This window comes from Cryptomeria japonica, chromosome 1 (assembly GCF_030272615.1).
Source record: "Cryptomeria japonica chromosome 1, Sugi_1.0, whole genome shotgun sequence".
NCBI classification, from domain to species: Eukaryota; Viridiplantae; Streptophyta; class Pinopsida; order Cupressales; family Cupressaceae; genus Cryptomeria; species Cryptomeria japonica.
Window position 1 is genome coordinate 269,068,769 of NC_081405.1, and position 12,373 is coordinate 269,081,141.

At 36.0% G+C, this 12,373-nt stretch overlaps 1 protein-coding gene across 1 annotated transcript; it reads right to left on the reverse strand.

The window, feature by feature from the left end:
* Positions 1–5,112: 5,112 nt before the first annotated feature.
* Positions 5,113–6,222, reverse strand: LOC131075734 (uncharacterized). Its single transcript, XM_058012611.2, has 2 exons — positions 5,996–6,222; positions 5,113–5,906 (listed from the first exon to the last, which is right to left on the reverse strand). Exons 1-2 carry the CDS (start codon positions 6,134–6,136, stop codon positions 5,247–5,249), a joined length of 801 nt encoding a protein of 266 aa, XP_057868594.1. The 5' UTR covers positions 6,137–6,222; the 3' UTR covers positions 5,113–5,246.
* Positions 6,223–12,373: the final 6,151 nt, after the last annotated feature.

Below are 12,373 nucleotides of genomic sequence, written 5' to 3' on the forward strand. Positions count from 1 at the left end.
GATCAAAGACAAGTCCATGCATACCCTTGACATTCACTATTATTGGTCAAGAAGATTTTTGACAAGAAGTCTATCAAGAAAGTGTTCAAGGAGAAAGACTTGGTACTAAAATGGGATGCAGATAAAGCCAAGTCTAGAAGGCATACAAAATTTTGATGCCATTTAGAGTGGCCCATACATTACTAGCTACAAAGAGGCCAATGCATTCAACTTTTCCAAGTTGGAGGGTGAATCTCTTCAATCCCAATCAGTTGGATACACTTGAAGCACTACCATAAAGGTTGTGATTTAATATTGTGCTATAGTAGTTAATTGTTTTGTTGTTCATGTTACAAGAAGTGTTATTGCACATTCTACACCCTCATTAAGGGGATACATGACCTAGGCTTTTGATGTTTTCCTCTAAGTGCATTTTCACATGTTTTATTTTGTAGTGCTTTAAGACAAGTCTATTTTAGTTTTGTTATGGCTCTATGACTATGTGCCCAATAGACTGTTAAGGCTTTTGAATTCCATGATTAGTAGAAAATCATCTCATTAAGGTCACCTAAAATATTGGCATTTCATGCCCTCCTTATGGTCCATCAGTTATAATCAATCTGAGAGATCCTACATGAGTCATGGTGCAAACTTTGTGCTTCTATTTGTGACTTTCCCTTCCCTTCACCTTAGTCAATTACTCAAATTCAAGAATCCCCAAAAAATGGCTAAGTGAAGGGTTTTTTGAGCCTTCCATCTTATAGAGGATCCTAAATGGCTATTTGCAAATTAAATTTGGTGAAAATTGGGTAAAAATGGTTGTAATGTTGATGTGGACTCTTGTTTTGCTATTGGTTTGCAGGTAGATGGAAGTGAACTTCCTGCAAGTTTGCATGAAAGTGTTTTTTTCCACATGGTTGGAGGCCAAGGTCTGGCAAGAGAGAGGTTTTGTTCAAAGCCTTTCAGATTTGTAGGTACTTCCAAGTGAACTAGTTCAAGGGCCATGGTGTAGTTCAAATGTTGATTTGTGATGTAGATGGACCCTACAAAGGTTGAATTTACTAAAGATAGATTTTTTAGGTATCTCCAAGTGAACCATTAGGTTAAGTATTGCAATTTAAATAGAATTTCTCATCTTGTAAGAACCCGATGGATGCTAATGTTCTATAAGGATATTGATGGAGCTTGACCTTCCACCATATCCATTTTTATTCCATTTTCCTATATCCCATTCTCATGTGAATGCCATCTTATCCCTTGCTGATGTCATCCCATCTAAAGCCATCGCATTCCATCATGTCATCATGTTGATGTCATCATACCTCTTTACTGACATCATTGTTAGGGTTTTCCAAGTGATCCAAACTATGTTAAAAAATATGTAGTTTTGATGCCAATGATTTTACTGCATATCTAGTTGTTGATGAAGGTTTCACATAGATTGATAGAGGAAAGGTTGCATTGGATGAGGTTTTATGGAGAAAATAGAGAGAAGGGAACCTATGAGACTTTAAGCAACATCTAGGCATATTTTCATGGCTATGGATTTGTAGCTTGAGCTTAATGATGAGTGAAGTCTCACTAGTTCTTGATGGGACCAAATTTCTTGCATATCACATTAATGCAAAGATTCTCATAACTTGTTGAAGCTCTCTTTTTTTGCATGCCATGTTTTGTCAATATGCCTCAAAATAATTTTTTGTTTGAGGGTCTATAAAAATTACAAAAGGTTTGGAGATGATGGGATATATACATATCCCATCCATTTTTCCATCTTTCAACTAAATTGGTGGAAAAAGTAACATCCAAATGGGGTTCAAATTTTTACAAATGACAAAAGTGGCTAGATAACTCCCAAAAGATGTCATTAATACAACAACCACTTCTACAACTACCAAATATTGACTTGAGGTGGCTATAGAATGATCTTTATTGCATTCTCCCTGGATTATAAGGTAGAAAATAGCACCGAGGCTACATTTATTGATTTGCATACACCTTTTTAATAGAAGGCCATCCTTGGTAGTGTTTTGTAGCTAACTTCATTGGGGTTCCTGGACTTCACCCTCAAATCCATCAATGCAAGCATGATATCGTTGTTAGGAATGTTTCCCCATGCCTCCAACTGAAGTTTTGGGTAGATACATGTCTATAGCTCATTGGATTGAGTCATAGCTAGGGTTTTTTTCCTTTGACATGTGCTCCTTTGTCCTCCCACATTCTTTAAATGCACAAAAATCACTTTGTGCTCATATTTATGAGTTCCTTCATTTCTCTAGTAGTGTTATGCAGTTTGCATCCTCTTTCACTAGAGAATTGGGAGTTCCTATTTGATTAGATATTTATGATAAATATTTTATTGACTCATTATTGCGGAGATAATAGCCTACTTCTTCACATTCACTGTAAATAAGCGTATAGATGTGTATATATAAAATTTCTAATTTCACCTCCTCTTTCTTCTTGCATTTCGTGTAAAATCTATTACTTCTATGCATGCATGAGAATTTATCTTTTCTATGTCTATATGCTATGTGAATATACTTATAAGTGTTGATCATGGATCATATTCTTCTCATTGAGTGCCTATTTAACTCTAACCTCCATGCATCTAGGAGTTAACATAACATAGAAATCTGTGAAGTTTCTTGGTAATTATTATATATTTCTTGTGCAATTCTAGGTAGGAAGAAACAAATTCTATTCTTGGTGCATTACCATGCTTTTGCTTATGCATTTCTCTCTTCCTTTATCCCTTTGCAAATTGATAGAATAGGGTTAGTTCTAGAGATTTTCAATGCTAGGTTGGACCAACATTGCTACATCTAGGTCAAAAAAGAGACAACCTTTTCTAGATGTTTGATCTTATCTACAAGGTCCCACACCTTGAGGTCATTCTCAAGTTTCATTGGAATGCTAAATAATAGGTTCAACAAGGGTGCATTTCCAAGTGATGACAATAACTCTAGGCTAATTATATAAATGCATTTAAATAACACATAATTAGCATAGATTAGTTAAAGTAGTTAGGATTTGATAAGTGCAATAAATGAACATTTTGAAATTAATATGGAGGGATAAGACATTTAGGTTCAAGAATAATGATGATATTGTACACAATTCAATCATTTTAGGCCAAAGAATTAACACTCACATTTGCATCTCTCAAGGGTGAACCCTATCATGAGAATGACCTAACGTGTGGGATTACCTTGAATAAATGTACACCTTTGCAACTTATGTCATCACAATCTCTAATATCTAAAGATACATGAGGAGTGGCAATATTTATAAAAAATAATTGAGAAGCTACCAAATTGCTAGGGTCAAGTTCTCATTTGTCAACCCCCTTGTCAAACCAACTTTATGGTCTTGGGTATATGTTTGAAGACAACATTATTAAGCATGCATGTGTCCTATGTGATTTTGATTCAAAAATTGATTTCTTTTTAGTACTCCAATCAAAATGTTCCTTGAATTTGTCTCCATTTAACATAAATACTCTTTTTTATTCTAGATGATGTTTAAATTCAAAAACAAATGTATTTCAATACAAAGAGATAAAGAATGGTTGCACAATCATGTACCAAGTCAACTCATAAAGGCTAGGAGAAAGGCACAAGCAGACAAAAAATGAATTTAAATATTTAAATTTGGGACTTAATCCTAAATGTTATGTTCTTTTTTTTTTAATGGTAAGAGCTATCATTAAAGGGGATAGCACCCTTATATTAACTTCCAAAAAGTATTACAAGATTAGCTTCTAGGCCTGATATCTTCATCCCTCTCCTAATCTAACCACCCCGAAATACAAGTTTGATCCTACTGGCATTATCAATTTGCTTCCCATCCTGATTACCTACCTATCGAATCCCTTACATTCTTGAAACATTTGCTAAAAAAGTATGCCCAAAGTAGGGACCTTCTCATTATGCACCTCCATAGAGGGCTTGCATAATAACCCCGACGTACTCACCCACACTGATCACTGTCTCTGTAGCTCCAGCTGAGAACCACCATGTCTCTGTGTTTGTCACCCTATGGAAGGGAGCCATATTCCCATTCTGTACTGCACATCTAAAAACCTCCCAAGCATTCTCCCCAAACGTCCTCATCATCTCTCTCAGTTCTTCCTTCTCCAACCTCCTGGCCTCAGTCCTCTTTCGTTCACTGTCATCTGACGCCTAGCTCCCTTCACCCTCACTCTCCTCCTCTTCATCCTCAGACTCAGTGGGTAGGAACATGTTTGGCTGGAAATATGTTTTTAGGATGCTAAACCACTCATTCTCTGGCAGATTTAAAATGGTATCGACAATGCAGTTCCCATTGACAGGTTTAGCAAAGCCGCTCAGCAGCTCCACAGCCCTTTCCCTATTCTCAATGACATCCACTAGAGGCATTAGGACTGCTTCATAGACTGTGGAATCGCACCAATGCCACTCAAAATTAAGAGTTATCCCTACCGGTCCTTCGATCGCCTCATAAACATACTCTTCTATAATAAACAGAGAGCGAATTTGAGCATCAAGAGTTTCCTCACATAAATGTCATGTTCTTGTTCATGAGCACCATGCAATTAATTTGGGACATAAAAGTGCATATTTATATGGATATGAATCAGATAATAACTACAATAAATGATTACTAATGCTAAAAGTATGAGAATAAATGCAAATAATAGTAAGTTCAAATCAAATATATGAAAGTATGTGTAAATAGAAATAGATATATAATTAAGAAAAGAACAAAATATAGTAAACATGTCACTTGTTGCTATATAATTATATTAAGTAATGTGAAGATTAGTTATAACACATTCAACTCATATCTAATGGTTATGTTTTAACCCAAATGAAAATAAAATAAAATAAACAGCAAATTACTTAATCAAATAATATAATAATTGTTATCAGATTTCAACAATTCATTAGTGTTGTTTCATCAATTCAATTATGTATTTTTTTTTTTTTAATCAAAATTTTAGATTACACTTATACAATTCATAATATTATAATTATTTAAAAAAAACAATTGTAAACAAATAAAAAGAACAATTTTAAATGACTTATTAAAAAAATGAATGGCGAATTACGCTCTGTGATCCACATAATTCTTTAAAAAATCCACACTATAGACTCTTTTTAATGCTTATCCAATTCAATCAATTTAGTGAATTCTCGTAAACAAACGAATGGCTCCATCAGGAGCGAAAAGAATAAATTCAAATATCCGATCCTTAAAAAAAATTAATGGCGGCAGCGAAAACTTTACGAATGTTTGTCCTCACGGGCCGAATTCTGCAACTCAATCACGATTTGACAGAGACCAAAAAGGGCAATATTGCATCCCACGAAAAAGTAAAGCAGGAAATTGGAGCCCAACATAAGACACAGCCATTTATCACACACCACGCTTCCCAAACCCACAATCGCACCGCCCGCCGCCAAAGCGCACCACCATTTCACCGCCATATCTTCACACCATTTAACACCATTGCCTGTAAAAACCCTCCATATAAACCACGCTGCTGCCACAAATGCAACAGCAGTGGGGCCCAGGTACAGAAACTCGGGCACCAGCTCTACACCGCCAATGGCTGCGACTGCCGTGGAAACGTAGATCACAAGCAATGGAAGCCGCTGTGAAAGGGCGGTGTCGTCAGCGAGAATCGATCCCGCGACCACTGATATCGATGAGCAAGCCGTTGCGATGACGTCCACGTTACGGAAAACTACCGAGGGTTTAATACAGTGATAAAAAAGCCCGCCCAGGCACATGATGCCGTACCAGAACAGCGCGAAACCCCAGGTAAAGAAGCCCTTTTTTGAAGCGGAGCGGCAAATCATGCGACCGCCGGCTAGGAGGGATAATAAACCGCCGGCTATGCAGGCTACGGCTACCGTCGGCCATTTCAACTCGAAGTTTCCCTGTAGAATTAGGGTTAGAGAGAATTACAGAGGGAAAAAAAAATGGCGGAAAAGGCAAAAGAGGGATTTTGTGTGAGAAATTGAAATACCTGAAGATGAATTGCGGGCACAGGGCACATCTTTTGTATGTATTTGGGAAATAGGGCGTTGATTAGAGGAGCGACGTGGGAATTCGATTCGGCCTGCGGGAGGAGAATTGGAAAAAAGCTCCTGATGACTTCGGCGGACATTGTTATAAGTTTGAAGAAATCTACAGGTGTCGGTATGCAATAGCTTTACCTACTGTTTGAGCTTTTTTATTTGTGCCGTGTGATATGTTATAGGGTCGCATGGAGGTTTGGGAACGCGTCATTGGACGGTTCGTGGGCCCTACTGTATCCGATCTGAAACCTTTTACAACGGATCTTGGTATTATTCGGGCCTCAGCCGACGTTTTTATTTGTTCATTTAAGAGTTTCGAGATAATTTGACTTCTTGCGTCGGCATCATTCAACCTCAGCATTGATCATTTAATGTTTTTATTTTTTATTATTGAATTAAATTTATTTATTTCTTTTTTCTTTTTTCTTTTTGTTGTGTGGAGGAGGTTCAGACCTGCGAGCACGACAACCCAGCAAGGGCATGAAGTCCGTGAGCTGGCAGCCCAGCAAGGGCCAATTTTAAATAAGGGAGGATATTTTTGGGGTCTATTTTTACTTAAATTTGTTTAGGATAAATATGTTAGTAATATCTATAATTAAAATTATTAGATTTCCACAATCCATAATAATTTTTATAGCTGTTTTTGGATTCAATTATCAAATTCAACAACAACTATAGATAATATCTATAATTATAATTAGACTTTAGTATTATTTTAAGTAAAATAATATTTAAATATTTAGATAAGTTGTATTTGGGTATTTTAAGACAAATAGTATGTATTCTATTTTTAAGTGTTTCAATAACATTTGATTTGTTGTTCTATTTTGGAGAAGAATCATTTAATTTCAACTTTTTATTAATTAGAGAAAGTGTCGACTTTATTTATATGACTTTTAAAAAAATGGGAAAGGATATTTCTGGGCAATTTTTCTTTGGATAGTATTAACAATTGTATGTTAATTTGAGGTGGGGGGGAGGGGGATGGTTGAGGGAGGGTAAGGAGATAAATATAAAGGGATTTAGGGATGGAGATAGATGAGAGAGAGAGAGAGAGAGAGAGAGAGAGAGAGAGAGAGCTCATGTATGTATGTATGTATGTATATTGTAGCTAGGAAACTCGAAAAAGGCATCAAGGCATATGTATATACATTGTGTATATGTGTGTGTGTGTACGTATATGTATATGTATATGTATATGTATGTATGTATATGTATATGTATATGTATATGTATATGTATGTATGTATGTATGTATGTATGTATGTATGTACATTGTAGCTAAGAAACTCGAAAAAGGCATCAAGGCATATAAAATAGCTAACCATGAAAGCTAAAATGCAATGAAATAGATCCTAATACGTTCAATAGAGCTATGAAGGTGAGGCAATCAAAATAAACACAAACCGTTAAAAACACAGATGTCTCCTCCATGATTCTCCATTGTTCTTCTTTCATCTTCAAATGGGACTTTTGTGAATCTCACCTACAAGACAAGTGCAAAACAAGATTGCAAGGATAGAGTGAAATCGACAGAATGAGGATACTCGAAGCGTGGTTAGCATAGATGAAGAAAGGAGGTCAATTTATAGGCAAATTGACGAGGATTCGAAAAGGGCAACAAAATCAAATTTTGGCATGATTATAACAAATTGGATGATAAAAATTCATAACAAGTTGCTATGTCAAAATATGACAATTTGAGAGCAAATTGTGCTCATCAATTTATGACAAATTGGCCACAAATTTTGCTTATTAAATTATGACATGATTGAGCAAAAATAACTTTAAAAAATATGACAAATTGGCCATGAAAATGGCTTCACAAATCATGACAAAAGGGAAGCATGAAAAGAGGAGAAATTAGTGGGAAAAGTTAGAAGGGAATATTTGAATTTGAAAATTAACAAATTAGGTGGAAAAAGGGAAATTAAAGAATTAGGAAATTAGATGACACCTAATCTCATCTATTAGCCAATTAAATGATTTATTTAATTGTGACATGAAAGACCTAGGATAAATAAATTTATTTAACCTAGAAGGAAATGTTAAAAGAATTAAATGATTAAATCACAAAACCCTAGGAGACTTAGAAAAATGAATTAGGTCAAAAGACCGAATTGAAGCGATAAATGCATGATATTGATCATGATGAAAAGGATAAATGATGATGACTTGATAATTGACAAGAAACCGATAATGATTGATGAAGATCAATGACAAATTGATCAAGATTGACAAAAGGAACAAATTTGATAGACAACAATTGACAAGAATTGATGATTGATTGAGATCAATGACCAATCGATCAAAGATTGATAAAAGGTTGATTTGATGAAGGTTGCATGACAAAATATCGATGATGAATAGGTCACAAATTGATAAGGGATTGATAGTTGATGATTGAAAAGATATCCAAATTAATCGAAATTGATTGACAATTGATCAAAGATGATTGAAAATTTATTGAAAATGACAAAGATCAAGGACAAAACCCTAATTCGACACCGATTAGGATTGACGATGTCCAAATGATATGAAAGATCAATCACGACTGCTAATTCCAATTCGAAGATGATATTGACAAGACCTAATTCAAAACGCAAGGGGATTGAAATCGAATAGGAAATAAATGCAGAAGAAAGATGCAATATCAACAAACAATAAAGATCGAATGTGCAACATAGAAGAAATGTCGATAAGATGTCAAAACCCTAAAAGAAGGTCACACAGACATGTTAAAGTATGGCACTTTAAGCGTTGACCATTTTTAGATGCCTACATTTTGCTTCTCTTTGAGACAATGCGATTATGAGCATTGTTTCAAAGAACAATCAAGAAATATGCCCCAAACAACGATAAGGATATATGTATGCCCCCTCGAGGAACTAGTTGGAAAAATCTAGAAAAGAGGCCAATTGCTTGACAATGACAACAGGAATCCATTGGTTCAAACATACTGAAAATTGGAGATCAGATGCACAAGATACAAACATTACAAGGCACAAAAGACTGCGACCAAGGCAATGTGGGAAGGGTGCATGTCCATCTAGGCACTTGAAAAATCTATAAAGGGAGATGGGAAGGGAAAAAATGACTCATTTGCACTCTCTAACTTGGAAAATTTTGTGCTTTGGACTATGGAGATTGTAGAAGGATGGTGAACATTTCAGTGGTGGATCACCTTGGGGAACATGTACACAGTTTCAAATGACCAGATGACGCAAGAGCTCAAGTAAGGGCCTAAAAAATCCATGTATCAATTTCTGTGAATTGCACGTGGTTCAATGACATTGCAGGGGTTTTTCTGGGGGGAAAGGGTAAAAAGACATAGAGATAGGGGGAGAGGGATATATATAGACATAGAGATAGGCGAAGAGGGAGAGAGGTAAAAAGAAAAACAAACAAAGAGAAGTAGAGATAAAGATATAGGGGGGATATAGAGAGAGGGAGAGAGAAAGAGGGAGAGATAGAGAAAGAGGGAGAGATAGAGATATATGGGAAGAGATGGAGATTAAGATATATTAGAAGAGAAAAGGAGAGAGAGGAAGAGATAGATAGATAGGGTAGAGATGGGAATAGATAGAGAGGGGGAGAGATAGAGAAAGAGGGAAATAGGTACATGGAGAGATTTCAATATATAGAGGGAGGGAGAGTGAAAGATGTCAATAGAGGGTGATGTAGACAGATGTTGAGGGATATGATAGAGAGATAGGGTGAGAGATACAAAGATAGGAAGATAGATGCAAAGAAAGATATGGATAAAAAGAGATAGAGAGTAGGAAATATAGAGGGAGATTTGGAGTGAATGAGAGAGAAAATGAGATAGGTAGAATATAAGAGAGAAATCTAGAGAGAGAGTGAAATAGAGATATATACCAAGAGACAATGCAGTGAATAAGAGAGAGATGTAGAGATAATGAGATATAGATGGAGGGGGAGAGAGAGATAAGGAGATAGAGATGGAGGGGGAAAGAGTGAGAGAGGAAAAGGGTGAGAAAGATAAGTAACAGAGAGGTATAGAGAGGGAGAGGGAGAGGGAGATAAAGATATAAATAAAGGGGGAAAGATGTAGAAATAGATATAGACATAGAGTTAGGGAGGGAGAAGTAGGGAGTGTGCATATATGAGTGAAAGATAGAGATATATAAATAAATAGAGAGGGGGGAATAAATAGAGAGAGGAGAGATAAATACAAAGATATAAAAAGGAGTGATAGGGAGAGAGGGAGAGAGAGGGAGAGAGGGAGAGAGAGGGAGAAAAAGTAGAGTTAGATAGATATAACTTGAGAGAGAGAGGGGGAGGGAGAGAGAGAGAGAGAGGAATGTGTGTGTGTGTGTGTGTGTGTGTGTGTGAATTTCTTAAACATATCATACTAGGGAAAACAAGGCAACAACAACAATTGTCATCAATAACATCCACACACTCCGAAATACACGAAGACCCAACAAGACCTCACACATAAGGATCAATGCATCAAAGAATTATCACTGTCCACCTCAAGAGGCTCTTAAACAAGGGTATCTCTCCTTGCCTAATAGGTGTAGAAGGGCCTAGGGGTACTCTTCCTCGACAATACACTACTTGGGTTGGTTCAAATTGAACCTAAAAAAATGGCATACAAGGCACCTAGGAACAAGACGAACAACCAACTTGCAACACAAGCACTTATGCACTATGTGAAAAGTACTAACAACCACATGGGTAAATATAGCATTGTAAATTCTACACCCTTGCTGGGGTGGCACAATTTCATGCTTGGTTTAGCACCCGCCTTAGTTGATGAATCGGTAAAGGACTATTGGTAATGATATAGTGATGAAGAGATTGAGATTATTGACTTAATGACTTTGATTAGTTTTCTGTGTTGTCATTGATGGAAAACTTTATGGAAACTATATTTTTCATGTTTATTTTGTCATCTAAGTCTTTTTGATCTACCGGTAATGCAGACAGTGAACTGGGAATTAGGACCTTTACCGGTAAACGTGGAAATATTTTGATTGGTTTTGGAGATTGGTGATGATTCAAGTGTTGAGGGTTGGAATATGTATTTGTATCATTGTAATGTATCTTTGACTGGAACCGCATCATGCTTTGATCACCGAAAATCATGTTTATGATTTCTGTTGTATTTTCTGCAGGGTTTAAGAAGGGTTTTTAACTGGTAACAAATTCTTTTAACCGGTGATGTTTTATGGTTTGGTGGTGATTTATATCGTGTTCAAATATTGATGGTGAGGTGGCACAACTCGTGTGAAGAGATAAGTTGATATTTTGGCGTGATTAAGGATGTAATTTCGTGGGAAACAACGAAGAGAATAGAAGAGTGTTTTATGGGCTTGACTGCCTATCAAATCATGTTGCTGTGATGAGTTACAATCATTCAACGACTGATATTGTCTTGAATTTTTTGTAATGATTTGTATGATGATCTATATTATAAATTCATTTGAATTTTGATGTATCTAGGGTTTCGTAACCGATTAAGTTGTAAAGGTTATTTAGGTCGGTATAGTTAATGTTCGTTGTGTTGGTGATTTGAGAAAAGAGTGTGAAGCCAAACCAACGTGGTGTATCTGCCATAGTGAAGCAGAGTGGAGCTAAATTGGATTTGAACAAGCAAGCAGTTAGTGCTATTTCCAGATCATTCATCTATTGTTCCCTAACAGTTGTAGCAGAAAAAATCCCTTAACCGGGTAGGTTCTAACATGCCTTAAATTGTAAATCTCTTAACCAAGTAGCTCAACATCTGAGTCTTAAATCTTTTTGCGAGGTTGCTTCTAATAGGGAAAAGCTCCTAATAGGTCTCATCATAAAAATCCCTTAACCGGGTGACTCTTAATAGGGTCTGCTCCTAACAAGGCATCATTGTAAGCTCCTAACCGAGCTAGGCTCCTAATAGGGCGCATTCCAAAAGAGTGCACAATTTTTGTGGGTACCAATTGCCATCGTGGTTTTTCCCTATTTGGGTTTCCACGTGAAAATTTTGGTGTTCATGTAGTGAATGTTTTTGATGTGTTGATTTGATTTACTTTTAGTTTATGTATGTTGATGAACACTTAATGAGCAATTCTGATAAATCAGTTTAACAGTTGGATATCAATGATTGCCGGTACTTGTAGATAGTTTATTATTGGTTTGTGATTGATTTGGTGAAGTTTTATAAGTTCAAGTTTTAAGTGTAGAATTTTTGTTAATATTGATTCACCCCCTCTTAGTATTAACCATAATCCTCTTAGATTAACACAAATCCCTTTGTTTGTAAGGAAATCCAAATTGAAAAAGGTGTAAGGACCACCATAATATCAAAATAACAAATTAAT